This window comes from Symphalangus syndactylus, chromosome 12, assembly GCF_028878055.3.
Source record: "Symphalangus syndactylus isolate Jambi chromosome 12, NHGRI_mSymSyn1-v2.1_pri, whole genome shotgun sequence".
Classification (NCBI taxonomy): Eukaryota; Metazoa; Chordata; class Mammalia; order Primates; family Hylobatidae; genus Symphalangus; species Symphalangus syndactylus.
Genome location: NC_072441.2, coordinates 25,266,034 through 25,293,839, shown reverse-complemented (window position 1 = coordinate 25,293,839; position 27,806 = coordinate 25,266,034). Strand labels below are relative to the sequence as shown.

General features: G+C 42.0%; 1 protein-coding gene across 7 annotated transcripts in view; it reads left to right on the top strand.

Annotated features, from left to right (window-relative positions):
• Nucleotides 1-12,749: 12,749 nt before the first annotated feature.
• The window catches only part of PTGER3 (prostaglandin E receptor 3), a 193,306-nt gene continuing 178,249 nt past the window's right edge, over nt 12,750-27,806 (top strand). For 3 of the 7 annotated variants that reach the window (XM_063624040.1, XM_063624038.1, XM_063624042.1), the window contains exon 1: nt 12,864-13,906. In XM_063624040.1, coding sequence (XP_063480110.1) covers nt 13,010-13,906 — 897 coding nt within the window. In that variant the 5' untranslated portion in view covers nt 12,864-13,009. Of the gene's footprint in view, nt 13,907-27,806 lie in introns of all 7 variants that reach the window. The other 4 variants (XM_063624043.1, XM_063624041.1, XM_063624039.1 and 1 more) reach the window with 3 other exon arrangements.

Sequence of the window (27,806 nt, the reverse complement as noted above, 5' to 3'; positions counted from 1 at the left end):
ATTATACACTCCAATTAATCCAGAGTATCAGACAGGGTTAAGATAAATTGACAAAACCGATTGTATATTTGTAATATGTATTTTCAGTTTGGAAATAAGGGAATGGGAAAAGTAAAAGTTTGGAATTAAACATCCCTATGGGCCAGCAAATAGCAGTGGGATTTTTTTTAATGAAAATACAATTTATCAGGCTGGGTGCGGTGGCTCATGCCTGTAATCCCAGCACTTTGAGAGGCCGAGGCGGATGGATCACGAGGTCAGGAGATCGAGACCATCATGGCTAACACGGTGAAACCCCGTCTCTACTGAAAATACAAAAAAGCCAAGCGTTGTGGCACACGCTGTAGTCCCAGCTACTCGGGAGGCTGAGGCAGGAGAATCCCTTGAACCCGGGAGGCGGACGTTTCAGTGAGCCGAGTTCGCACCATTGCACTCCAGCCTCTGTGACAGAGCGAGACTGTCTCAAAAAATAAAAGAAAAAAGAAAATACAATTTGTCAACACCTGTGAGATTGAGCTAAAGCAGTGCTTGGAATTGTGTGACTTTGAAAGCCTACATCAGAGAAAAGTCAATTAAGCTTTCAAGAATACAGGAAAATACTGGCAGATCAAACAATTCAGAGGAAAGAGGAGCAGAGGACTTCTGCTTCAGGCCAAGGTTTTACCCTTCAACCTGTAACAAAACTAGACAATGTATCAAGCAGCATTTTTCAGTACATTGAATGTAAGGCTGTGGAGGAGAGGTACTTGAGAAAGGAAAACAAGGTGAGTCCTATGAATGCTTCCCAGACTGGCCAGATTTTCTCGCAGCAGCCAACCCTATCACACATGTATTAATGTTATAATTTCACATACTGTATAATGCTATCCTTTGATTAGCGTTTAGTTTGATGGGAACTCCATACCATTAAAGAAAATTCAGGCCAGCTGTGGTGGCGCCATGCCTGTGGAGGCTGAAATGGGAGGATCGCTCAAACTCAAGAGGTCAAGTGAGCCATTATTGTGCCACTGCACTCCAGCGTGGGCTGTAACAGAGCAAGACCCCCATCTCTAAAACAAAAGGAAAATCATAGGAGGTGCTACACTTGCGCTGAGAAGAATCCACAAGCGGAGATGACTCTGAGAACAATGGTGTCCTCAGCAGCATCAGTTCCCGCAGACTTGGGCTCTGGCATGTGCACCACGGGGGGTCCAGAGTGCCTGGCCCCAGAACAGCCGCTGAGTGCAGGGACCCTAAAGACAGGGGTGGGGGTCTGGGTGACAAGGCCAGAGGAGTCCCTGGCACCCCTCACCCACCCGGCGGGACACCCCAGTAGACACCGTGTGCCAGCAAAGTTGGGACCTGATGGTTTTGGGAACGTAGGTCATTGAAAGTGGCCTGCAGCACACGGCCTGTAGGGAGCAGGCAAGGAGGGTCCTTATCCATCCACCCCCTGAGGCTGTCCTTCCCGTGGTGCCATGCCAACTAGGCAGGAGTGCGTAGGACTTGCCTGGCTGGAACCCACCCTTGAAAACCGCCTGAGGAGGTGCCAGAGTGTGGCTGCAGGCTCCAGACCACGTCGGCTCCACCTGCCCAGAACCCAGCTGCCACCAGCGCTGGCTGGGAACACAGGCTTGCTGTCTTCTCCGGGTCTTGGGAAACCTGTACTTAAGACTCATTCAGGATCAGCATGTCCATCCCAAGGGCTTCTTCAGGAAAGGCACTCCCTCCCCACTAAAGGAACATTCCTCAAAGCAACCTGAGAAGCGCAGCCCATCCGCCTCCAGCTGGGTGGCCGCAGACACATCAGGCTCCCGCCTCTCTGTATTTTCATGCCCCACAGTGAAAACCATGGTGGGTATTTCTTTCCAGTTATGTCCTGAGCCAAATGTGAAGCTTTTCTGCGTAGGAAGGGCAAAATTCTAGCACTGGCAGGGGTGCAACCCAAGGGGTGGCTGGGGTTGTCACTGCCCTTGGCCATAGGGCAGGCTGTTCTAGACAGCAGGGGGATGTTTTCAGGGTTGAAGTTTCCCCCCACCTAGTCCTGAACCCATTGGGTCCTGGAGCACCTGTGTTCCCATGAGGCCAGTGTGGGCCACACATGACTTCAAAAGGCACTTGAGGCTTGATTAAGTGTGCCAGTTTCATTCCAAACATGCTGCTCTAAAACATCCCTGCTGAGCCACAGGACGATCAGATACTGTGAGCTTCTGGCCTGTTGATACTGAAGAGCCAGGGCGTGCGGGGAAGACTCCAGAAGTCCTAACTCTTGCTCACCTTACATCTGGGATTCTTACACCCTCAGCTGAAGAACTTGATGAATTTCAACTTTGAAGAGATTCTTCTAACACTTGGCCATTTCAACCAGGCTTTGCTAAAGTCCTCTGAAATTGGGGGACTGAAAGCCAATTACTTAGATCACAGGTTGCCTGTGAAACCTGCAAGGACCTGCTGTCAGGGCTCATTAAACCCCAAAGTACGGCACCTTGGCGTGTGGACTACTCTGACCCAGAGGAGACTGGAAGGTCTCAGAAGCCTAGTCTGTCCTTCCCTCCTGGTTCCTGTGCCCTTTTATCCCGCAAAGTGAGTCACAGAAACCAGAATTTGTTTTCCCCAAGGCAGGTCATAGAAACTAGAACTCCTTTCTCCCAAATACAGCCATAAAACCTAGCAAGGTCACTCTCTCCCTTCTCCCTGGAAGACCCTCATTCCCGAGGAGTCCTGCTTCATACCCAGGAGAAGGGGAATTGTACAAAGCAACCTTGCTGGGTTTCCCCACTCCATCCATCACCGTTAGGCCAGATGCTTTGTGTCCAGTCACATTTCTGTATGGCTGTTCATGCATCAAACCTAAATATAAAATTTTCCCTGGGTCTTTGCGGAAAAAAAAAAAAGATTTCATTTGCCAGGTTTCTCCACTGTAAATCTACTGAAGTTACTATTTTTCCAGTTGTATAGTAAATTCATTTGGCTTATTCAATACTACCTTATATATTTTGTTGTTCAAATGGTTCCACCTTTGGCCTTTGGAATTTTTTTCATGTTGGCTTCTTTGTCCTTTTGACATGTCCCCAAATTCTTCTGTCTTCTGAGCACTTCTTTAATTTTCAGCAGTACAAGATGCTCTAGGCTCACCTTGTATTTTCTCACTCATGGATGCAGAATCAGCCATTTGTCCGAGGAACCCTGTTTCTTTTTAAAGAAGAACTGTATTTAGACACCAAGATCTGGACACTGGACTAAATCGAAATTTAGTATATGATGGAATAGGGTTTCAATTAAGAGGAGAATTATGATTTACGTAATAAATGATGTTAGCTGTCTACGTGATAATCCGTAAAAAAGAAGTTAAACCACCTCATTACCATTTGCTAAAAAGTACACATTTTACCATCTATTTAGATTGAAAACATGAATATTAAAGTAAGAATATTCCCAAGTGCAACGTGGATACAAGAATTAAGGAGAGACTTGCTTAAGCAAGTCTTAAATGAAAACTGTAAATGAAAAGATCATTTTCCTGAATAAATTTCTTATATATGGTCATAAACATGATACAAAAAGTAAAAAGGCAAATGACGGGAAAATTAGAAACAGATGGTACCTCTATACAGAGTTCCTACAAATTAATAGCATAATGATAACCCAATAATGTATATAATTAATAGAAGAGGATGTTATTTAGCTTCACTGATAGTCAAATTAGCATAACAATGTATCTGGCCCATTGGGTTGTAAACATTTTAAACATGAGTGAAAATATCTTTGCATAGAATAAAGCATGAAAGAATACACCCCAACCCATTAATATTAGTTAATTTGTAAGTGAAAATAGAGAGATCAAGAGATTATTAACATTTAAAATACAATCTAAATGCTCATTTAACTTTAATTTGTTACAATAAACATAGTTTAAAATTATAAGGTCAAGGCAATTAGAAATCTATTGGGGTCCAGGTGTGGTGGCTCAAGCCTGTAATTCTAGCACTTTGGGAGGCCAAGGTGGATGGATCAGTTGAGGTCAGGAGTTTGAGACCAGCCTGGGCAACATGGCAAAACCCCGTCTCTACTAAAAATACAAAACTTAGCCCATCGTCGTGGCACATGCCTATAGTCTCAGCTACTCAGGAGACTGAGGCACAAGAATGGCTTGAACCTGGGAGGTAGAGGCTGCAGTGAGCTGAGATCGCACTACTGCACTCCAGCCTGGGCGACAGAGCGACGCCTGTCTCAAAAGAAAAAAAAAAAAAAAAAAAAATTATTGTGGCCAGGCATGGTGGCTCATGCCTGTAATCCTAGCACTTTGGGAGGCTAAGGTGGGTGGATCACTTGAGGTCAGGAGTTCGAGACCAGCCTGGCCAACATGGTGAAACCCCATCTCTACTAAAAATACAAAAATTAGCCGGACCTGCTCGCTTGAGGCCAGGAGGCAGAGGTTGCAGTGAGCCAAGATCATGCCACTGAGCTCCAGCCTGGGAGACAGAGCAAAACTCTGTCTCTCTCTCTCTCTCTCTCTCTCTGTCTATATATATATATATATATATATATATATATATATATACACACACATATATATGTATATATGTATGTGTATATATGTATATATGTATGTGTATATATATATATAGGTAGTGTATATATGTATGTATATGTATGTGTATATATATGTATATATATGTATGTGTGTGTATATATATATAGCAGTAAATTAGGCAAAAGATTGTGGTGACTTGAATCAGGGTGGTGATGGTGGAGATGGACACAAGTGAGTGTATATGAGATATATTTTGGTATGAAGTTGAAGTTCAAAAGAGAAGTGTAGACTGCAGGTACAATTGAGAATCATCAGCACATAACAGTCCACTTCTAATGATTTAACAAGTAAAAATAAGTCCCACAAATACACATACCAATAGGTACAAGAATGTTATTGAACCACTATTTCATTTAGCAAAAGTTACAGGTGACCAGACATTCAGAAAGAATTTAATTATTCTTAGTAGAGCCTCAGGAAGAGCCTCCGAGGTCACACTCACAGGCCACATACTGTTATGCAGCTGCGAGCCTAACTGTGAAATTGAAGGGGAATGGCTTCTCGGGGTGGGGGACTGTGTGGTGGACTGTGTGGGGCTGAGGTGGTGAGATTGCTTGTGGTCAGGAGTTTGAAACCAGCCTGGGGAACATAGCATGACCCTGTCTCTACAAAAAATAAAATTGTAAAATTAGCCAGATGTGGTTGCATGTGCCTGTAGCCCTAGCTACTCAGAAGGCTGAGGTGGGAGAATCACTTGAGCCCAGGAGTTCCAGGCTATCATGAGCTAAAATCATGCTACTGCACTATAGGGTGGGGGACAGAGTGAGACTGTTTCTTTAAAACAAACAAACAAACAAAACAGAATAGAATTTCTGTGCCTACTAACTAAAAGAGATAATCACACGTTGTTCAATACAACAACAGCAGCAACAAAGCTGTAGGAGTACTTGCAGTAATGATAGAGGAGAAAAGAGGTCACAAGGAAAAATCCTCTTTTAATCTCAGAGGTTTACAGTTTTAACAGGTACATTTAAGTCTATTATCTATTTTGTTTTGTGGTGTAAGGTCTATGTTCATTTTTGTATCCATACAGCTATCTAGTTTTTCCAGCACCACTTGTTAAAAAGACTGTTCTCTTCACCTTAACACTTTTGACAAAAATCTGTTGAATGTCTGCATATGTGTACACATATCTATATCTCTATATGTGTATATATGACGCTCTCTATAATACTCTCTTTCATTGATCTATAGATCAGTGTCTTAGTCTGATTTGTGCTACTATAACAATACTACAACTGGGTAATTTATAAAGAATAGAAATTTATTTCTCAATGTTTTGGATGTTGGGGATGTTTGAAAGCAAGGCACCATCATCTGATCTCTGGTGAAGGCCTTCTGGCCCTGTCCTCACATGTCAGGATGACAAGAAAGGGACCAAACTCCCTCTGTCAAGCCCTTTTATAAGAGCAGCTAATCCCATTCCCTCAAGAGATGTCCCCATAGCCCAACCACCTCTTAAAGGCATCACCTCTTAATACCATTATAGTAGCCATTAAGTTTCAACACGAATTTTGGAGAACACACATTCAAACCATAGCATGCCTATCTTTATGCCAGTATCATGCTGCCCTGCATATAACAACAGTAAAATATGGTTAAATTTGTAAAAACAAGTATTTGAATTTTATTAAATTATTACATTGGAAGGCATTCAAAAGCATACAGAAATCATAGAAGAGAAAAAAAGACCTGCAAATGAAAGAAGTAAAAATTATGACTTACTGGTTTTTGGGATCAAGGATCCTGCCCCTTCTTCATGACTATGGCTATGGGAAATACTGGTAGAAAAAAAAAAAATCATAGCCTTACTGGCAAAAAGTTCCAGAGACTGGAGTTAAGACTTGAAAAGCCACTGCAAATTTAAGTAGGGAATCTTGGTAATGAGAACCAGAGAAGAAATGAGATAGAACTACCCAAATCCATGTCTCACAGCAAAACTCTGCACGAGTGAAGGAGACCCCATGAGGCCTGAGGAAAAAGCAAGCAAAGACCAGATAGAAATCTAGTCCCAGCACTTTGGGAGGTCGAAGTGGGAGGATCATGAAGTTAGGAGATGGAGACCATCCTGCCTAACATGGTGAAACCCTGTCTCTACTAAAAATACAAAAAATTAGCCAGGCGTGGTGGTGGGCACCTGTAGTCCCAGCTACTTGGGAGGCTGAGGCAGGAGAATGGCATGAATCTGGGAAGCGGCACTTGCAGTGAGCCAAGATTGCGCCACTGCATCCAACCTGGGTGACAGAGTGAGACTCCATCTAAAAAAAAAAAGAAAAACCATTATTCAAGAATACATCTACTTTGATGCTTTACTTAAGGGGATGTATTCCTCCCTGTGCTGTGTGTACTTTGGGTGGGAGAAAGCTGAAGCTTCAGAAACTTGAAATGTCAGGGAATAGCCCTAAGCTGGCAGAGTAGCTGGAAGTAAGAGGAGAATCCCTAGAATCAAGGAAGCCACACAGAAGGTGATCTCCATTGCTAACTGACCAGCAAATTACATAGGCATAGGGAAATCAATCTCTAGGAAGCCAAGCTAAAAGAGCTTGGAAAACCATGAGAATGAAGCAGGGATATCAATAGCAGCATGCCCCAGGGGAGGCAATATTGGCAGTTTGAATCCGGACAAGTTAAATGTCAAACAGAACAAACATAAAATCTGTAATACTCAGGGAAAAAAACCCAGTAGACTCCAGAGTCATTACAATATATTACAATGTCCAGTTTTCAATAAAAAAATAACAGGCATGTGAAGAATAGGAAGAAAAGATAGGAGAAAACGCAGTCATAGCAAGGGACTCTTTGATCTAGCAAAGACTTCTAGGCATTGCTTTTATTTTGATACAGTAATTACATTGATTGATGTTTAAATGTTAAGTCTACATTGCACTGTACTTCCATGGCAATCATTCTGAGAAGACAAAAGCCATGGGATCAGTGTTCTTTCTTCTGTTATTTGGCACTTAGTAATTTTGCACTAAAATATAAACCCCATAAATATAGGGACTGTTATGTATTGCTTTTGTATCCTTAATGACTGAAACAGTGTCTGACATAGATTGGGTGCTCAATGAATAGTTATTGAATGAATGAATGACTAAAATATAAACCAAAATTACTGGTTGGCTCCATGAAGAAAGACTTTCAGATATTTTCCATCCATAGTGAGGCAGTCAAGGGCTGGTCATGTGACTAGTTATTCATCTTATTTTTGTATCCATATTTACCACTGCATCCGGCCTAGTCATCAAATTTCTTATCCCAGGGGAATGTTGCCAGGCACTGTTCTAGGTCCTGAGGATAAAGCTGTGAATAAAATAGAGTCCCTGTCCTCAATAAGCTTACATTCTAGTGTGAAGAGAAACAAAATAGCTTTGGGTATGACAAAAATAAAATAGCCTGAGAAGGAGCAGCTTTGAGGTAGGAGAAAAACTAGATGAGTATGGTTTCATAAAACTTAGAAAAGATGAGGATTTCAAGAATGAGGGAGTTGTCAGCCACGTCAAATACTGTAGAAAGGTCAAGTGAGGTAGTAACAAAGTGTTGACTATTGGCCTTCGCCAAGTAATGGTGATTGGTGACCTTGACAATTGTTTCAGTGAGCTGGTACTATCAAAATCTCAATTGAAATGGGTTGAGGAGGAGATATAAAAATTACAACTAATCTGCTTGAGGTTTAAAAATATGTGAGAGAAGCAGCAGAGCCCAGGTAATGCGAAATGTGCATCAAGGGGAGTTTTTCTTAAAATGTATTATATTAAGGCATGTTTATATGCACATGAAATAATCTAAAAGAAAAAGAAATGAATTCAGGAAAGAAAGAAGATCATTTCAAAAATAAAGTCCTTGAGAAGGTAAGAGGGGATAGGAACAGGGCACAAGAGGAGGGCTTGGCCTTAGGTAGAAGCAGAGATACTCCTTCCATTTTAACATCCTTTCAGAGGATCTACACACACACACACACACACACACACACACACATACACACACACATATAGATATGAATGGGTATATATACATATATTTTTTAATTTTTTTTTTGAGACAGAGTCTCGCTCTGTCGCCCAGGCTGGAGTGCAGTGGCGCGATCTCATCTCGCTGCAACCTCCACCTCCTGGGTTTGAGTGATTCTCCTGCCTCAGCCTCCTGAGTAGCTGGGATTACAGGCGTGTGCCACAATGCTCCCTAATTTTTGTGTTTTTAGTGGAGACAGGGTTTCACCATGTTGGCCAGGCTGGTCTCGAATTCCTGACCACAGGCGATTCATCCGCCTCAGCCTCCCAAGGTGCTGAGATTGCAGGCGTGAGCCATTACATCTGGCATATATATCTATATATATCTATATAGCTATCTATATAGATATATATAGAGATTTTTTTTTTTGAGACAGAGTCTTGCTCTGTCACCAGGCTGGAGCACAGTGGCATGATCTCAGCTCACTGCAACCTCTGCCTCCTGGGTTCAAGTGATTTCCCTGCCTCGGCCTCCCAAGTAGCAGAGATTACAGTCACCCGCAACCACCCCTGGCTAATTTTTTTGTATTTTGGTGGAGATGGGGTTTCACCATGTTGGCCAGCATGGTCTCGATCTCCTGACCTCATGATCTGCCCACCTCAGCTTCCCAAAGTGCTGAGATTACAGGCGTGAGCCACTGCACCTGGCCTATTTATATATTTATGTATATAGCAAATAACAACATGCTCTATGTAGTGTTTTGCATCTTGTTTTAAAAAAAACAACAGTATGTCTAAGTATACACTTAGAGACTTTCTCATTTTGACCACTGTATAGTGTTGTCTTTTATTGCTACACCATAATTTACTTCTAATCCTCTGCTAGTAAACATTGTCTGTTCCCAGTGTTTTTCTATTGCAAACAATGCTTTAATGAACATCTTTGTACAGACGTGCTAGTGTGTCTGCAGAATAAATTACTAGAAATGGACTTGTTAGCTCAAATAGTATAAACATTTTTAATTTTGAAAGCTATTACCAAATTGTTCCTAATTTATACCAATTTATAACTCCAAACACATATTAGAGTCCCTGTTTCTGCCTCATCCACTCAGTGTTAAGCAGACTTTAATATTTCTCAATCTGACAGGTCAAAAATTGTGTCTCAGGGCCTTAATTTGAATTTATCTTGTTACAAAGGAGGTGTGGCATTATTTTATGTTTAAAGTTCATTCGTGTTTCCTTTTCTGTGTATTTTCTGTACATCTGCCTATTTTTCTATTGTTATTGGTCTTTAATATGTAGGAGCTCTATATATTAAGAATTTAGAGTTTTGTTACATATAATAAATGTTTTCCTAATTTGTTGCATGTGTTTGTACTTTTACATGTATCAAATTTTATAAACTTATGCAGCATATGTAAAAAAAAGATTTTTAAATAGATGTTTAATAGAAGTAAATAGCAAAATAAATTCATCATCACTAGCTAAATATTGACATACATTATACATTTTAAGCTGTAAGGTACAAGAGGGGTACAATTAAGTAATCTGTGAATTTAAAACATGTCCAGGGTAGAATTTCATTGAAAACATAATAGGTGAATGTATACTTTAAAAAAAAAAAAACATGAATATCTGGTCTTTCAGTTTAATCCTCTACTGGTTTATTGACTGTTAAACAAAGTTGCCAATTTGTAACCTCAAAGGAAAACAAAGTGACCACAATTATGTACTGATAAGTAGATCTCTAGGAAAGAAATCAGAGATTCCCTAAGCAAAGCATCCATTGGCCCTTTGGAAATTCTCTTTAAAAACAGCATAAAGCATGTTATTAGCCTTTTGGTCACTAGAGGGTGGTGTTGTTTCAGACCAACACAATTCACACTATATCCGTAGTAACTGACCAGAAAGTACCAAACAGAATCCAACTGCCAGCTTCACACTTACTCCACAAAACCTCACAGTCACTTGTTTACAAGGTAAATAGCTAAAGGCAGACAATATAGAATGAAGCAAAATGCTGAAAGAAGAGAAATGTTACCCAAATTATCTGAAATGCAACACATTTTGTTCATTGGCGTAGCGGTTAGTAAGAGGCTAACAATTCTTTACTAATACATGCCCCGACGCTTACCATGCTTATCAAGTCCAATTGGCTACAGCAAGCACTTCAGTGAGAGAAGTAAAAGTTTCAAATAAGTCAAATATTTGTGAATAAAAATGAGAATAGTTTTTGATGTAACTGGAAAAAGATAAGCCTTGCTTCCTTTGCTCTGTGAATGGTGATATGGTCTTAAATTTTAAATATTGAATTACACTAGAATTTCACTAACTGTAGACAGTATAAACTTGATAGCCACTTTCATCCAAACGCTTTGGATAAAGCTTTGTCTAAGAATACCTTCAAATATTATTTTATTTTCAAACGATATTAGGCTAGAAAAATACTATCCCAAATACAGGTTTGAGATTAATTCTAAATAATAAGACAAAAGTTTGGGGAATATTTTAGAATCAAACCATTTCACCCTTCCTAGCTGTTGTTCCCATTGTAAATGTGACATTTTAGTCAATAAAACGCAAAAGTGCAAAACATTTTTAAATGACAGCAAAACACAAAATGAAATTCATGTTGTGATTAATGCATCTTATTAAAATGGAGTTTAAGTTGTATTCTTGCTTTTCCTTCTTTAAAAAACATATAATGTTCTAGTGATATTTTTTCAAACTCTCATACAGAATCAAGACAACAGCACATAAAGAAAGCATGCAGAGGGACATATCCCATTCTTACCTCTTAAAAGTAATTTAAAAGTTAAGAACACCCATACAGAACATCAGCTAAGCTAAGAAAGGCAAAACTGATTGGGCTTGTTCTGAAAGTCGATCTGTGTCAATCAAAATAATGGTCTTTAGAGTGCTATATGATTAAGTCTAATTTCTTAAATATGAGGAAAAATGAACTTTGCAATTATTTTTAAAAATCTTTTCATTTCTTAGACAGTGTAAAAAGGCAAAAAACAAAACAAAAAACACAAGACTTTCCCAAGATTAGGGGAAATTGATCTCACCGTTAATATTCATCTGCTGAGAGCAGTTATGGGACCCATGTCAGGAATACATGCTTCAAATAAGATGGGACTTGAGAATTGCTGAGAGACTTCAGGAACATTCTTTAATTTCATGGGGCCTCAGTTACCCCACCTTTAAGGGAAATAATAATAGCAATAGTACCTTGGAGGATTTCTGTGATAAAATGAGAAAATGCTTGTGAGAAGTACGTAAAATATTGGCTTACTGAAAGATGTTACGAGGCAAGCAAGTATGCCTATTTTCATTCAATGTTTCTTATTTCAAAGGCAAAGTTTCCATATAGATTAAGGCCTTCATAACATCTGAATACATTTTCTAGTTCTTATTGTATGAAGATAAGAAGGATGGTTGGAGGCTTTGGAAGGAATGCTTTTCTCCTCTGCTCCCCTCTCACTCCCATAGGCTGGAAGCAGTTGATTTCACTGCCTCAGATATGCAAATGGATGCCACCTTCCTGTAGCCACTTTTGCCATAGCTGGCCTTTTTGTTGGGTGGTGGGGAGGGGAGCGGGCAGGATTAGGCGAGGGGTAGTAGTTGGGATTTCTTGGTCTTGGAATTCAACCATCCGATGTATTTGTTTCCCCGTGTCTATTCCCTTAAGTCTACAGGCACTGTCTAGAAATTTTATAATTTTCAGCGGCACCCCAGGGGACAGGACACCTTGGCCTTTTTATAATCACTCTAGAGTCCCAAAGCAGAAAGGAAAAAAGGTAACGATCAGCTCTGCAAAGGCTTGTGTGGACTGCTTCAGGACAGGCGATGTTCACTTTACCAGAGTTACTAAAGGACTTCAGGAGAAGGGTCCCGTCCCTGTAGGAGCGTTTGTGGTTGGAGAAGCAGGAGGGCGAGCGCTCGGGCGCGCCTCGGCAGTTTGCCTGGGGTCCGCAAGACCAGGGCGACTTACTAGCTGCCTGCCGCCCACCGACACTTTGGCGGAGAACCGGAGGAGGCGCCCGGTGGGCTCCCGGTCCGGCCAGGAGCAGGGCGTTTCCGAGGAGCCCGTCTGCGGTTTCCCGACCCAGGCGATCAGGATAGGCAACAGCCAAGAGAGGCGCCCGGTTGCTTTGCACCCTCCTCCCACCTCGGTTCCGTCCACACCCACGGGCGCCCCGCCCCCTCGGCCTTATAGCGGGGACTCGGCACCTCGGCGCGCCTCGGAGCCAGAGGTTTCCCGGAGAGGAAGGCGTGGCTCCCTCCCCGGCCAGGGAGCCCCGGCGCCGCCGCGGCCGCGGTCCCAGTAGCGGAGCAGGGCGGCGGCTGCGCCCCGCACCATGGAGGGCAGCCCGGCCCCAGCCGCTGTAGACGCCGACCTCCGCCGCCGCCCACGCCGCGTCTGCCCGCTCGGGCTGCGGCTCTCCGGACGCCATCCCCTCCTCACCTCGAAGCCAACATGAAGGAGACCCGGGGCTACGGAGGGCATGCCCCCTTCTGCACCCGCCTCAACCACTCCTACCCGGGCATGTGGGGGCCGGAGCGTTCCGCCGAGGCGCGGGGCAACCTCACGCGCCCCCCAGGGTCCGGCGAGGACTGCGGATCGGTGTCCGTGGCCTTCCCGATCACCATGCTGCTCACCGGTTTCGTGGGCAACGCACTGGCCATGCTGCTCGTGTCGCGCAGCTACCGGCGCCGGGAGAGCAAGCGCAAGAAGTCCTTCCTGCTGTGCATCGGCTGGCTGGCGCTCACCGACCTGGCCGGGCAGCTTCTCACCACCCCGGTGGTCATCGTGGTGTACCTGTCCAAGCAGCGCTGGGAGCACCTCGACCCGTCGGGGCGGCTCTGCACCTTCTTCGGGCTGACCATGACTGTCTTCGGGCTCTCCTCGCTGTTCATCGCCAGCGCCATGGCCGTCGAGCGGGCGCTGGCCATCCGGGCGCCGCACTGGTACGCGAGCCACATGAAGACGCGTGCCACCCGCGCTGTGCTGCTCGGCGTGTGGCTGGCCGTGCTCGCCTTCGCCCTGCTGCCGGTAATGGGCGTGGGCCAGTACACCGTCCAGTGGCCCGGGACGTGGTGCTTCATCAGCACCGGGCGAGGGGGCAACGGGACTAGCTCTTCGCATAACTGGGGCAACATTTTCTTCGCCTCTGCCTTTGCCTTCCTGGGGCTCTTGGCGCTGACAGTAACCTTTTCCTGCAACCTGGCCACCATTAAGGCCCTGGTGTCCCGCTGCCGGGCCAAGGCCACGGCCTCGCAGTCCAGCGCCCAGTGGGGCCGCATCACGACCGAGACGGCCATTCAGCTCATGGGAATCATGTGCGTGCTGTCGGTCTGCTGGTCTCCGCTACTGGTAGGTAGTTCCAGGGCTGGGGGAAGTCGGGAGGCGCGTGCGAGTAAGCGGGAACCTAAGACTTCGCTAAGTGGCAGCACCTGCAGGGGTGTGTTTGCAACCGCAGAGCGCTGGAGCGTCCTTTCCTCCTGCCCGCGCTGTCTTGGCTACAGCTTCAGAGCTGAGCTCCTCACTTACTAGCCTAGCGCCTTCCAAGAGCCAGGATTCGCATTAGGCACTGGTTAGGAGCACAGAGAGATCACAGGGCTGCTCACATTCGAGTCGGGGAGGAGACAGGATGTGTCACTGAAATGACATATATGCAGAGGTAGAGGTTTGTCCTGAGTGCATTAAAAGCAGAATTGCTATGATAACTATAGCCTGATATGGTGGGATTTTTTTTTTTTTTTTTAATTTCAAAGCCCTCTTTCACGTTAATGAGATTTTCAGTCTGCAACCCCAGACAGTCACAGCCCTCCTGCGGCTTCTGAAACACTGCGCGACCTATGGGTGCCTTCAAGGTTCATTCTTGATGAGGCAGGAGAATGAAAGATGCGAGTTGCCTCCTCAGCCCTTCGCCATGGTGTTTGACCCTCTGCTCTAGGAAGTGCCCGAACGACAGTCAGTGGCATCCGGAAGCTCAGCAGCTTCTTCAGCCCAGCATTTACTTACCCTTGCAGCACTCGAGCAGGGTTCGCTAATCCTGAGATAGGAGGTAGAGGTTTCTCCATGTCCTAGCTCCTCACACCAGAGCAGCGCAGAGGAGCAAGGACGGTTGCAGAGGCTCTTTGCCTAACACCTGCCCTTACATGATATTTTCGAGGTTTTTTGTCTGTGTTACTTTTAGCTAGAAATGTCCGTGTGTAAGTGCTGTTTACTAATTCCTGAAAAATGGATGCTTACTTAGACCCTGGGGAGTCTGGGTTAATAGATGTTGCAGAAAGAGCGATTTGGTCACTGTTACGAAGGTATAACCAACTATACGTGTTATACAATTGTGGAAAACCTTTGAAACACGTGAACGCGGTTTTTTTTTCCTAATCGTGGTAAAATATATTACATACAATTCAGTATTTTAACCACTATTATGTGTACAGTTCAGTGGCATTAGGCATTAAGTACGTTGAGTTTTTTGTGCGCCATGTATACTTTTAAATCCCTTGCATAATAGAAATGTAATTTCTTTCACCTGGTTTGGTAGATTGGAGCACAAACCTTGGCTCCAGATCAGTGACATGAGGGGACAAGGAGAGTTATGTTGAGACCTAACTGCCCACAAGTCGCTGTATGGTCACAGTTCTTTATTCCAGGAGTTGGAACTCAGGCCGATGTCATCACTATGGCTTATCAAAACCAGCACCAGTTTTAGATATACAGTATTTACTTTTATGGCCTAGGAATGGAGTGTACAGGTGGCCAACTAGGAAGGAAGAAAGAGTTCTAAATAGTAAACACTTTACTAAAGTGTGGTAATTAATATAACTTTATAGGCAAACAGGGTATCTGAATTTTTCACAAGTGTCATTTGAGTCCCACATCTTTGAGTTTGCTGTATCACATGATTTATATCCCAGGGAAAAAAATGCAGTTAAATCAATTGAACAAAATACCCATACAGCTAATCAGACTTATAATTTATTGTTTGTGTATTTTGTTTTTAAGTCAAAGTGAAACCATGTAGTGTGTTTTTGATTTAGACACTTTAATTCTAGTACCAAAAGTATGGTAGCCTCAGAAAGAAAGTAGATCAATCTTGAAAACTGTAATTTAGGGTGGCGAAACTCACTCTTTCAAGAAAGACTGTATTCGAAACTAGTCTTACTTAATTTCAATTTATTTTCATTTGGATAATTCTTTTTGATTTATAGCATTTTACTGGGCACTTTATTAATTCAATTATAAAAACATTAAACAAAATAAATTCAACATGTCATTATATCAAAAAGGAGATTTTTTTTTTTTTTTTTTTTTGAGACGGAGTCTCACTCTGTCACCCAGGCTGGAGTGCAGTGGTGAGATCTCAGCTTTCTGCAGCCTCCACCTCCCAGGTGCAAGTGATTCTACTGCCTCAGCCTTTGGAGTCACTGGGATTACAGGCACCTGCCACCACACCTGGCTAATTTTTGTATTTTTAGTAGAGATGGGGTTTCACCATGTTGGCCAGGCTGGTCTCGAACTCCTGACCTGAAGTGATCAGCCCGCCTCGGCCACCCAAAGTGCTGGGATTACAGGTATGAGCCACCGTGCGGGCCTAGGAGAAATGGGAACTTTTTAAAGAAAATGGTTCCATCGGCTGGGCGCGGTGGCTCACGCCTGTAATCCCAGCACTTTGGGAGGCTGAGGTGAGTGGATCATTTGAGGTTGGCAGTTTGAGACCAGCCTTCCAACATGGCCAAACCCCGCCTCTACTAAAAATACAAAAATTAGTGGGGCATGATGACATGTGCCTGTAATCTCAGTTACTCGGAAGGCTGATGCAGGAGAATTACTTAGGCTGGGGAGACAGAGGTTGCCGTGAGCCGAGATCACGGCACCGCACTCCAGCACGGGTGACAGAGCAAGACTCCATCTAAAAAAAAAAAAAAAAACTCCAAATATCTTCAAAAAGATATACTGTATGAAGTTGGAATTACTTCAAAGAAAAGAAACTGGCAAAGCTGCTTTCTTAATAGAGAATTGTAAGAATAAAAACACTAGAATTTAGTGAATTGAATTTTCAGCATATTAGTGTTAAAATGAGAGATTAATGCTGTTTTTTCTAACTATGAGTGTAATATAGATTTCCTGTTAGCATTTGTTAAGTTGGGTATAGGATACTATTCTAATTGTCCAAACTTCTTACTTGAAAGGACCCTGAATATATCCTGGAAGACTATCATGACTATAATAAATATTCAGTTGTTACTGCAGGAAAACTTGGTAGGACAGAAACACCATAAAAAGAAAATGTCCCAACAGCTACGAGTTCACACTACATAAATACTTAAATAGAGGTTTATGTATCCTTAAACAAAAGCTTTGTTTCCTTTTTCTTTTTCTCAGAAATTTTGCAAAATACAATATAAAATGTGAAATTAAGAGAGTACAGTGGGAAATGATGTCACCAGGATAGATGACCTACAGTTTTTAGTTACTGCTTATGTAAGGCATCACATCGTCATTCTGTTGCAATCAGCCAATTGATCCAGCAATGCAATCTATTTGATTTTTATCATTATTGTTTTATATTTTATGAATGATGCTCACCATAGCTCAGTTGTTTTACCTGATAGCTAAATTTCCAGAAATGGGAATAACCTCAGGATTTTGTTCAAAGGAAGCTATGAGTACATTTTGTACTTTTATAACTTGGCACTCCCAAACAGGTAGAATGTGGCTAATACTGTAAGCTATCTCAAAAACAGTAAATATAAAGCCAGCTGTGAACATTGTGAAAAGTGAGGTATGAGCAACAAACAGTTTCTCATCATCAATCTTGGAACTGGATAAAAGCAGCCTTAGAAACTTTTGCCTCTAATCTTGAACCACTGAATTCCCTGCTCAGTATCCACAAATAGAGATGTTTCAGTTCAAGAAGATATTTCACAATGTAGTTGTGATTCTTTTTTCATTTTAGTTAAGGAATCACTGATATATTTTGACAGGTGAAATTTGCCTTTAATATGCCACATGTGGTAGATATGTATGATGAATTATTTTCAGAAATAATGTTTTACAGCATATAAAAGTATTATTCAATTGCTAATCTCTTCTGCCTCTAACTTTCTGCCATATTCAGGATGTTGCTTCAGAGAAAGTGATTAAACATATGAATCCACATTGTAGGAAAAATATTCTATAATTTTTCTCTTTTGAAAAAGGTGTGGAGGTCAACAAAATATTCTATGATTATAAAACTGATTAATGTTATAATCTGTTCAGAAAAGCAGAATTTCCACATTTATGAGTGAAGTATTTGTAGAACTATAATACAAGATAGGATGTAATTAATGCCTTTGGCTCTCAGAAAAAAGTCAATCTGAATTTGCTAGAGGAGACTTCCAGGAAGATGAATTGGCATAACCTCACTTCACGACTTCATGACTGAGAGCAAGTGTGTCCCAAAACCCAGCCCAATAAGAACAAAGGGTGCACACTAGATCAATGGGAATGATGTTTTAAAAATGTTCAAGAAAGCAAATTTAGATGGTTAGTCCCTGAATGACAAGATGAGGACTTCACTCTTTTGAGTTTATCAGAAAGAGTCAAGAATTAAACACTTCTTAAGCCATCATCTTTGAAGAAATTCACATGGTCTGAAGTTGTAATATAATTGTGAGTCACTGGCCCTTCTCTTTTGAACAAGCTGTGAAGGTCAACAACTAAATTATAAAAGTTTCCATAGGTGTAGTTTTCTGGGACTAACACTCAGGAATATGCACCACAGGCATCTGTAACAGACTATGATTCCTCTGAGGGTGCAGAGGGGTGGTAGGTGAGGGATACTGGGTGCTAAGTTTCAGTTTTTAGTTCTGCCCTTGCATTGCAGGAAAGAAATGCGGGGAAGTCCCCCCTAAAACACTGTACATCTGTGTAATGTTTTTGCAACCTGCCAGTGTTCCACATTTATCTCATTCATGCCTCACAACACTAAGATCTACAACTATAACATGTCAAATTCTTACTCTCCCATTTTTTCCAGTTGCTTTACAAAAAGACAGGAAGGAAGTTTGTATTTCAACTCCTGCCAGCTGTGCTTCTTGAGAATCATTAGACAATCTCTCAAGTCCTCCTTTTCCCTAGAAAATTCCAACTTTCATAAAGATGGTAACCAATGAAGGAGCCTCATTTTGGGGGGTTCCTCTTATATCTTGTCCCCTAAGTATATGGCGACATTTTACTGTAAACATAGTACAGACAGTCTCCGACCTACGCTTTTTCAACTTCATGATGGTGTGAAAGGAATGCACATTCAGTAGAAACTGTACTTGGAATTTGGAATGGCGATCTTTTATCAGGCTAGTGATATGCAGTATGATACTCTTTGGTGATGCATGCACAGCTCCCAGTCAGCCACGCAAACACAAGGTAAGCAAGCAATACTCCACAGTGGACTGTGTTGCCAGATGACTTTGCCCACCTGTAGGCTAATGTAAGTGTTCTGAGCATGTTGAAGGTAGGCAAGGCTAAGCTATGATGTTCAGTATGTTAGGTGTATTAAACGTATTAAACGCATCTTTGACCTTACGATGTATTCAACTTACAACATTTTCAACTGACAGTGAGTTTACCCAGATGTAACCCTGTTGTAAGTTGAGGAACATCTGTAATTGATTCTTACACAGAAATGACAGTTGGACAGCGTATGACCGAGATACATACAACGTGGAAACTCTCTGTGAATTCCTGCACCCTGCTCTCTTTACACAGAACACTTCTTTCTCCATTTCTCCGTTGCCACTTTACCCCTCAGCCATTCAGCAATATCTGCCAAGCACCCACCTCTCTTGGATTGGCTAAGATCTCAAGTTAGAAGCCATTTTCTAGCGAAGCCGTCCTTCATCCTCTCTAGGCCGTGATTGGGTGCCCTGATCTCATGATACCCTGCATTTCCGGTTCACAGTCTGAGTCACACTTCACTGGAGACATTGGTTTATTGTCTTTCTGTTCTTTTAGTTCTGCCAAGGTCAAGTACAGTGTCTGTCTTGCACATTATTTTTTTCCTAGCAACTATCATAATTACTTGCCATATAAGGTCTGCCCAATACGTGCTTATTGACTGAATACTTTTTTTTTTCTTTTGAGACAAAGTTTCGCTGTTGCCCAGGCTGGAGTGCATTGGCACGATCTCGGGCTCACTGCAACTTCTGCCTCCTGGGTTCAAGCGATTCTTGTGCCTCAGCCTCCCGAGTAGCTGGGGTTACAGGCGTGCACCACCACATGCTAATTTTTGTATTTTTTTTTACTAGAGACGGGATTTCACCATGTTGGGCAGTTTGGTCTCAAATTCCTGTCCTCCTGTGATCTTCTCGCCTCTGCCTCCCAAAGTGCTGTGGCATTACAGGCATGAGCCACCGTGCTGGCCTTGACTGAATACTTGAGCAACCAAATCAGAAGACAGAGTCTGGCCCCATGTAAATAAGCAATTACTTTTTGGCCTTAGACAATTCACTTGATATCTTTATGAACCCTTCCCTTCCTTTCCTTTCCTTTCCCTTCCCTTCCCTTCCCTCCCCTCCCCCACTCTCTCTTTCTTTACTTTTCTTTCCTTTCTTTACTTTTATTTCCTTTCTTTTCTTTTCTTTCTTTCTCTTTCCTTTCTTTTTCTTCTCCTTCCTTCCTTCCTTCCTTCCTTCCTTCCTTCCTTCCTTTCTTTTTGAAACAAAAATGCCTACCCAGCTCATTTCACAGTATTATAATGAAAACCAACAAGATTAACATATGTGAAAATAATGGGGTAGTATACAGTACTATGAAAATACTTTATTACTGAGTCGTTTTAGCAAGCTGGGAATATTCCTTCCATATGAGGAATACCACTGTGATGTTTCACTGGATAGTGATGTTGACTCTTGTGCTGAGATAGACCTTTCTTCTAGCAAACTGGAGAAAAGAGGCAAGTAGTGTTTCACAGCTTGATTAGTTATAGTTCATTGGGGAAAAAACGTGGTAGAGAATGCAACTTTCAGAAAAAGAAAGAAAAATGGGAAACCAACTGTGCCTAAGTTTTTTTTTTTTTTTTTGAGACAGAGTCTTGCTCTGTCACCCAGGCTGGAATGCAGTGGCGTAATCTCCGCTCACTGCAAGCTCTGCCTCCCGGGTTCATGCCATTTTCCTGCCTCAGCCTCCCGAGTAGCTGGGACTGCAGGTGCCCGCCACCATGCCTGGCTAATTTTTTTGTATTTTTAGTAGAGACAGGGTTTCACTGCATTAGCCAGGATGGTCTTGATCTCCTGACCTTGTGATCCGTCCGCCTCAGCCTCCCAAAGTGCTGGGATTACAGGATGCCTAAATTTTTATAAGGTATTGTAATTCATCCCTCCTTCCCTCCCCCTGCCACCATCCCTCCTCTGCATTCTCTCAGCCCTGTAATCTGTTCCCTTTTACAGCTTCTAGTTAGCTCTCTAACTCTAAAACACACTGATCCCATTTCCCCTTTCCCTTACACCTGAGGGAGGAGCTAGTACCTTGTGTCCTGAAGACCTCGGTCGCAGGTCTGGAATGCTCTTTTCTGCTCTATGGCCCTGAGAAGGGGACGACTCATGTGCAGTGAGCAGCTCCCCTCCCCACCTGAACAGTCATCCCTCTGTGTTGGAGTTAAATGCGGGTCTTGCTAGCACCCACAGCCTCTCGTGTGAGCTCTTTCCAGTCAGGGTCTTCTTCCTGTTATCCTATATGTGCACAAACCTATTCTCAATGGAATCTTGAGTTGAACTAATTGTGCATCTAACTGTTGTCTAAGATCAAGTCATTCTGCAAACTTCTTGAGAGAGTCTCTCCCTCAGTTGTCTTCATCTTTTCACAGGCAATTAGAAGTGTTGGGGCTGAACAGAACCTCTGCTGCTGCCTGACGGCCCAGAGTTGAATTTACACAAGCCTTAAGACAGACCAAAGTGTGTGAATCATGGAGCTGTAAACTGCTTCACACAGTTTGACCAGGTCCTGACAACACATTAATGTTATTTGCAGCCTGCAGATAGCACAATATGTTACTTTCCTATCCAGCGGCCTTCCCAGATATTCTCTGGGACCACATTTATAAGGAGGACATTTCAGTGACTCATGTGGCTGCTTACTTAAAATCCAAATATTATTTTAGCAAACTAATTTTATGACAGATATTTGAAGGATCATCAGTCTAAAATGAAAAATGGTAGCAGAAATGGAAGAGGAGGCTTGAGTATTCCCCCTTTATATTAGAAAAAAGAAAACACCTACTAATTTAGGCAAAAGTTGTGCAATATGAATACAAGATAAATTCTCCACCAGATACCATTACTGCTTAAAAACTCTTGGTAATACAAAAACAAAAGGCCATGTTGGAACTGGAAGCCTATTTATTTCAAGCAATAATTGGTCCCCAAATATTAAGTGTAATTTAAAACATATACTTTCCACTAATTTTTTGTTATATCCTGAAAGTAAATTTGATTTGTATCTTTTTGTCCCTCTTTCTGAACACATAATAAATATCATTTTCTGTGGTTGAGAATATGCTGCTGTTGTGATTCATAAAAATTTGGGAAAAAGAAGTGTGTGATTAATGTTGAAAATGATGAAAGAATGATTGTAAAAGATTAGATTCATTCTGAGAAGTTCACAAGACAGTAAAGTGGAGCACTAATTGCTGTTTGAGGTATGAAATTTCCTTGGTAACATCTTGCTACCAACAACCTTATTTGAGTCAGAGCTTCTGGCAGATCACACACTTTCATATTTCCCCAAATAGAAGAAAGCCCCAACAGCCAGCTCCTCAGCCACAGAGTAGCATCAGTGATTAAGTGACCCCCGACTTGTGAGGACTCCTCTCTGCTTCATAAGAAGAACAGAAGAAAGTTATTAAAGAAGCAAGTGAATGCCACAGAGAGAATAAGGCACTGGATGGCAAGAGACCTGGATCTGGTCATGGCTTTGCCATGTGATCTAAGTCACTTTATCTTGCCGGACTTTCCTTTTCTAATCGGTAAGATAAAACGATTAACGACTCTGATCCTCCTTTCAGTTCTCACTTCCTGTAGCTCTAAATACATTAAATGGTCCCTGTTGGACATACTATTTCAGATATATGGGAGAAAATATGTAAAGAATTATTAGAAAAAAGCATAGAAATGTATGCAAATGGATAAAATAGATCACACATTCTCTTAGCCGGTGATTCTATAAATATTTATTGAGAGCTTGTTACGTGCCTGCCACTCTCATCACTCTGGTGATACAGTGGTGGCCAGCACTGATTCATTTAGCTATACAGTTTAAGCAGTTACGTTGCTCGAGAGAGTGTTATTCACATTATATTGTAAGATAATGACAATCTTTGGAGTTGAGCAGTATGCAATCTGTGCAGCTTTACGTGGTAGCCTCAATGGTAAACCAAATGGAATGCTATCTTCCTTCATGTAGCTTTCAGTCTACTAAGGTAGACAGACAGTAGATAGTCAGTCATTCCAATAAGCAAATGTAACTAGTCTGATGGGTCTTACTGTGGTTGCCCTTACTACCACACATGAGATTGGCCTCATGTGGGCAGGACAGGGCTGGTCCAGTGCAGCATGATGGCCCTAATGGAACACGCTTGGCCCCAGCTGTACTGGATCTGTGCTTGGATTCCATAATTAGGGAGCACATTAATTCACACTTATGACTCCAGCTGTAATGTTCAGCTGCAGTTCTCCAGAACACAAACACTGCTAGAGTGAGTACATGGACTCAAAGGGCTGCTGACCTCAGGCCACATGCTGCCCTAGAATCAGCCTTCCCTCTGGGATCATTAGGCTCTGGGTGGTACTCAGATTATCTCCTGACAAATGTGTCTTTCCCTTTCTTTTTTTTTTTTTTTGAGACAAAGTCTCGCTCTGTTGCACAGGCTGGAGTGCAGTGGCGCTATCTCGGCTCACTGCAAGCTCCGCCTCCCGGGTTCACGCCATCCTCCTGCCTCAGCCTCTCCGAGTAGCTGGGACTACAGGCGCCCGCCACCACGCCCGGCTAATTTTTGTATTTTTAGTAGAGACGGGCTTTCACCGTGTTAGCCAGGATGGTCTCGATCTCCTGACATTGTGATCCGCCTGCCTCGGCCTCCCAAAGTGCTGGGATTACAGGCATGAGCCACCGTGCCCGGCCCGTTTCTTTTATTTTTTATTTTTAATTAATTTATTTTATTTTGAGATAGGGTCTTGCTCTGTCTCCCAGGCTATAGTACAGTGGTGTGATCATAGTTCACTGCAGCCTTGAACTATTGGGCTCAAGTGATCCTCCAGCCTCAGCCTCTGCGTGGTTGTACTATTAGGTGTGCACCACCACATCCAGTTTTTCCCTTTCTCTAAGTTTTCTTTTAAGGCTTTTATGTCTTTTCCCTGTAGTGAATGTGGCCAAATCCACTCTGCTCCAAGTTTCTTGGCTTCAAATCTTGAGAGAAGAGGTTCAGTTTCTTGATCTCCTCTTTGACCAGAAGGTCCTGGGCCCCTTAAGCACCATATACCTCTTCCCAAGTGACCAGCAGTCTGTATCACAGAGTGTTGTGTGGGTTTTCCTTTGTTATACCACACAATTTCCACTATGTAAAGCTAATGATTCCAAATTTACCAAAATAAGTAATTCTTCTGAAACTTCTGCTCCAATGTAATTTGCTCTGCTCACTTGACCAGGGAAGTGCAGATGGATGCTGGCATACCTTTTTATACATCAAAAACGAGCACTTTATGAAGGCAAGAGAAAGGTACTTTGAGAGAGTGTCAAAGAAGATCTCCTATTGATGCATTGGGGTTAGGGAGGGCGTCTCTGGGAAAAGGGTCATTTATGATGAGGCTTACAAGATAAGACTTCAAGGAAGAAAGAGCAGTATGTGAAGGTGTCAGTGTGGGAATACACTGGAAGCATTGGAGGAACTGAAAGAAGGCCAGATGGATGGATTAGAGTGAGTAAAAAAGAGACTGCCTGCAAGGCCAGCTAGGGAGGGAGGCAGGGCCAGATAATTCACAACCTTGTCATTTTTGTTTGGGAGTTTAGATTTCTACCACAAGTACAATGAAAAACAACTGAAAGCTGTAGGGGAATGATCTGATCTGCTTTATGTTTTAAGACCACTTAAGGTTGCCTAATGGATTAGATGGATAGAGCATCAGAGCCCTCGAGTACTGAGGACAGATGGACATGTAGAGACATTAATATAAAGAAAAACTTTCTTCCTTAAATGTTGCTTTAAAAGAGGAGTGGGAAGTAGCTTGGCCTAGAATCGGTGAGAGAGGGGAAGCGGCAGTGGATCTGTGCAGATGCACCACGGAAAATATTGAACGGGATGTGCTGGGAATGGTAAGCAGATCTGTTTTTGCAGAAGTACACTTGAGAATGTCAAAAACTATAGATATAGTCAAATAGAGACTGAAGGGAAAGGGAGAAACACATAAGTAGATTGCTTAAGATTAGGAATGAGAATTTGTGTTTCATTTGGGGCAAGTTGTATTGATTTTCTATACTGTTCTATATTTGTAAAATAAGAGAGTGTGTATTATAAAACCTGAATTCACAAAGCTCGTTTAGGAAAACAACTCATCTAATATTTGATATCTTTCTTTTTTTTTTTTTTTTTTTTGAGACAGAGTCTCGCTCTGTCGCCCAGGCTGGAGTGCAGTGGCGCGATCTCGGCTCACTGCAACCTCTGCCTCCCGGGTTCACGCCATTCTCCTGCCTCAGCCTCTCCGAGTAGCTGGGACTACAGGCGCCCGCCACCACGCCCAGCTAATTTTTTGTATTTTTAGTAGAGACGGGGTTTCACCGTGGTCTCGATCTCCTGACCTCGTGATCCGCCCGCCTCGGCCTCCCAAAGTGCTCGGATTACAAGCGTGAGCCACCGCGCCCGGCCTCTTTCTAGAATATTCTTAGTGAAATTGTCTCAGCTTTGTTTACGCTTTGTTGAACACCCTTAATAATAGGAAATCCTTTACCTCTCAAGAGCTCTAGGAATTTTCTTAGAGCCGAGATTGTGCCAGACTCTTTCTCACACATACTTTTTTTAAAATTTCTTGCAATAACCCTATGAGACAGGCATTTTGTCGCCAAAGTTATTATAATGAGAAAACTAAAGCTGAGAGGAACTGAGTGATTTGTTCAAGGTAGCAAAGCTATTAAGTGGACAGGCTGGGATTGAAAAGCCAATAAATTTTCAATAAAGAAACAAAGCTGAGAACCATTTGGAATTCATTTGTCCATGTTTCCTCCATGCCATGATGCCTTAGAATACCCCAATTCATCTAGAGCTGTTCTTTCTATTAGAAAAATTCATTTCCCTTATATTGACTGAGTCAGAATCTGTCTTCCCTTTTGCTTCCACCCTTCAGTGCCAATACTAGCTCTTGGATTAGTTAGAACAATACTAAACTTATTTTTATTTTACTATTATGTTTTATCACAAAGAGGTTACATTTTTTACTGACAACTCAGTCACTGCATACGTACTTTATTGCACAAGTTATAAGTGGATCAACAATTATATTAGCAATGTAAACTCATGTGTATTTACATAAAATGACTGCCCTAGATTCTGGTGCATTTTGTGCCAGGTACTTTAGTAAATATGGCAAACATAAAGGGACTTAGCTACTTCAATTTATGTGAACAGAAAGTAGCATATATATCATCTTATAAAATACCTGTCATGTCAGATCTAGGAAAATCAGTAAATGACAAAAGGAACACATTAAAAGAAAATTTAGCGATAAAAATGTTAGATTAAAATATTAGATTTAAAAACTTTAACAGCTGGACTTAGGAACAAGAAAGCATACACACGTTGGGAATTTTTAAGAAAAAACTCCCATATTCCACTTCAGAATTATGACTGTGTTCCTAAAAAATAATTCTGAGTTGCTACAATGTCTTCCCTGCTAGTATAAATCATTGCTTTGTAGTTATTAATATGGTAACTCACATAAATGAGTTTTAAAATAAGATTCTTCTCACTCAAAATAAAATAAGATAAAACTAATATTACCTCCACCAAATTACAAAGAAATCCTATCAAAATGCTGGCCAGATAAAGAATCCAGATAGAGACACATCATAACAATACTAAATTTACTTAAAGACATGTTTTATTTTTAAAGTTTTTTTAAATTTTTAAGATAAAAATACTATAGCAATAACTAGTTATACAGAGTAGTACTCCTAATGCAGCATTATATTATTAGGTAATGAGGAGTTCTACTAAGTTTATAAGCAGAAAAATAACAAAAAATTACCTTGACCATGGCAGAGGGAGGAGCCATGATTTATAATTTATTTAGCAGACACTTATTGAATACTGATTGTATGTGAGGTAGTGCTACAACGACGTGACCCTTGTCCTCAAGGAATGTGTTGTCTTTAAAATGATTTCCTGGAGAAACTTGAAATTGACTCAAAAAAAAAAGCAGCAGCATTTTCCATCTTTAATTTTCAATAAAGAAACAAAGCTGAGAACCATTCAGAATTCATTTATCCATGCGTGCAATCAATATTTGTTTATTGAGCCTATACAATGTGTCAGGCACAGTTCTAGGTGCTGGAAATATAGCAGTGAATTAGGCTAGTTTCATGCTGTCAGGGAATTAGCATTCTAGTGGAAGGAGAGAGGCAATAAATAAACTAGAAGTCTAGTGATTGTGATAAACACCATTAAGAAAATGAAGCAGTGTGCCAGAATAAAGCCTGAGCATCCTACTGGCAGCTATATGGAACTGGATTGCAGAAGGGTATGAGTGGGAGCAGGGACACCAGGTAGAAGGCTGTTGAAGTCATCCAGGTAAGAGGCGGTGACAACTGGGACTGCAGTGGAGATGTACCCACATCCACATGGTGTTTTGGAGACAGAGTTTACCGGACATTTTGAAATTTCTCTAATCCCTGTCCTATGACTCTGACAAGAAATAGGACCTCTCTCTTCCTCTCCAGGCCTTTGGTTTTGAGGTGGCCAGCTATCTACATATGGCTTTCCATTTGGCTCCCCAAGAAGGAAGTGACTGCTCTAAGCTTACGTAACTAGGAAGGGACAGAATTAGGAGGTAAATTTGATTTAAAAGATGTTATTTCCTTTTTTCTGAGACGTGAATCAGAACAGTCACACAGAGACACAGAAGTTAGCAAAGTTTGCTTATAGAATAATAGAATGTCATGAGAATCCTGATCCCCAGAAGATCTGGAGCGTGCTGATTTCCAGGCTAGGCCTCAGAAGAAACTTTTGTAGTCATTGTTC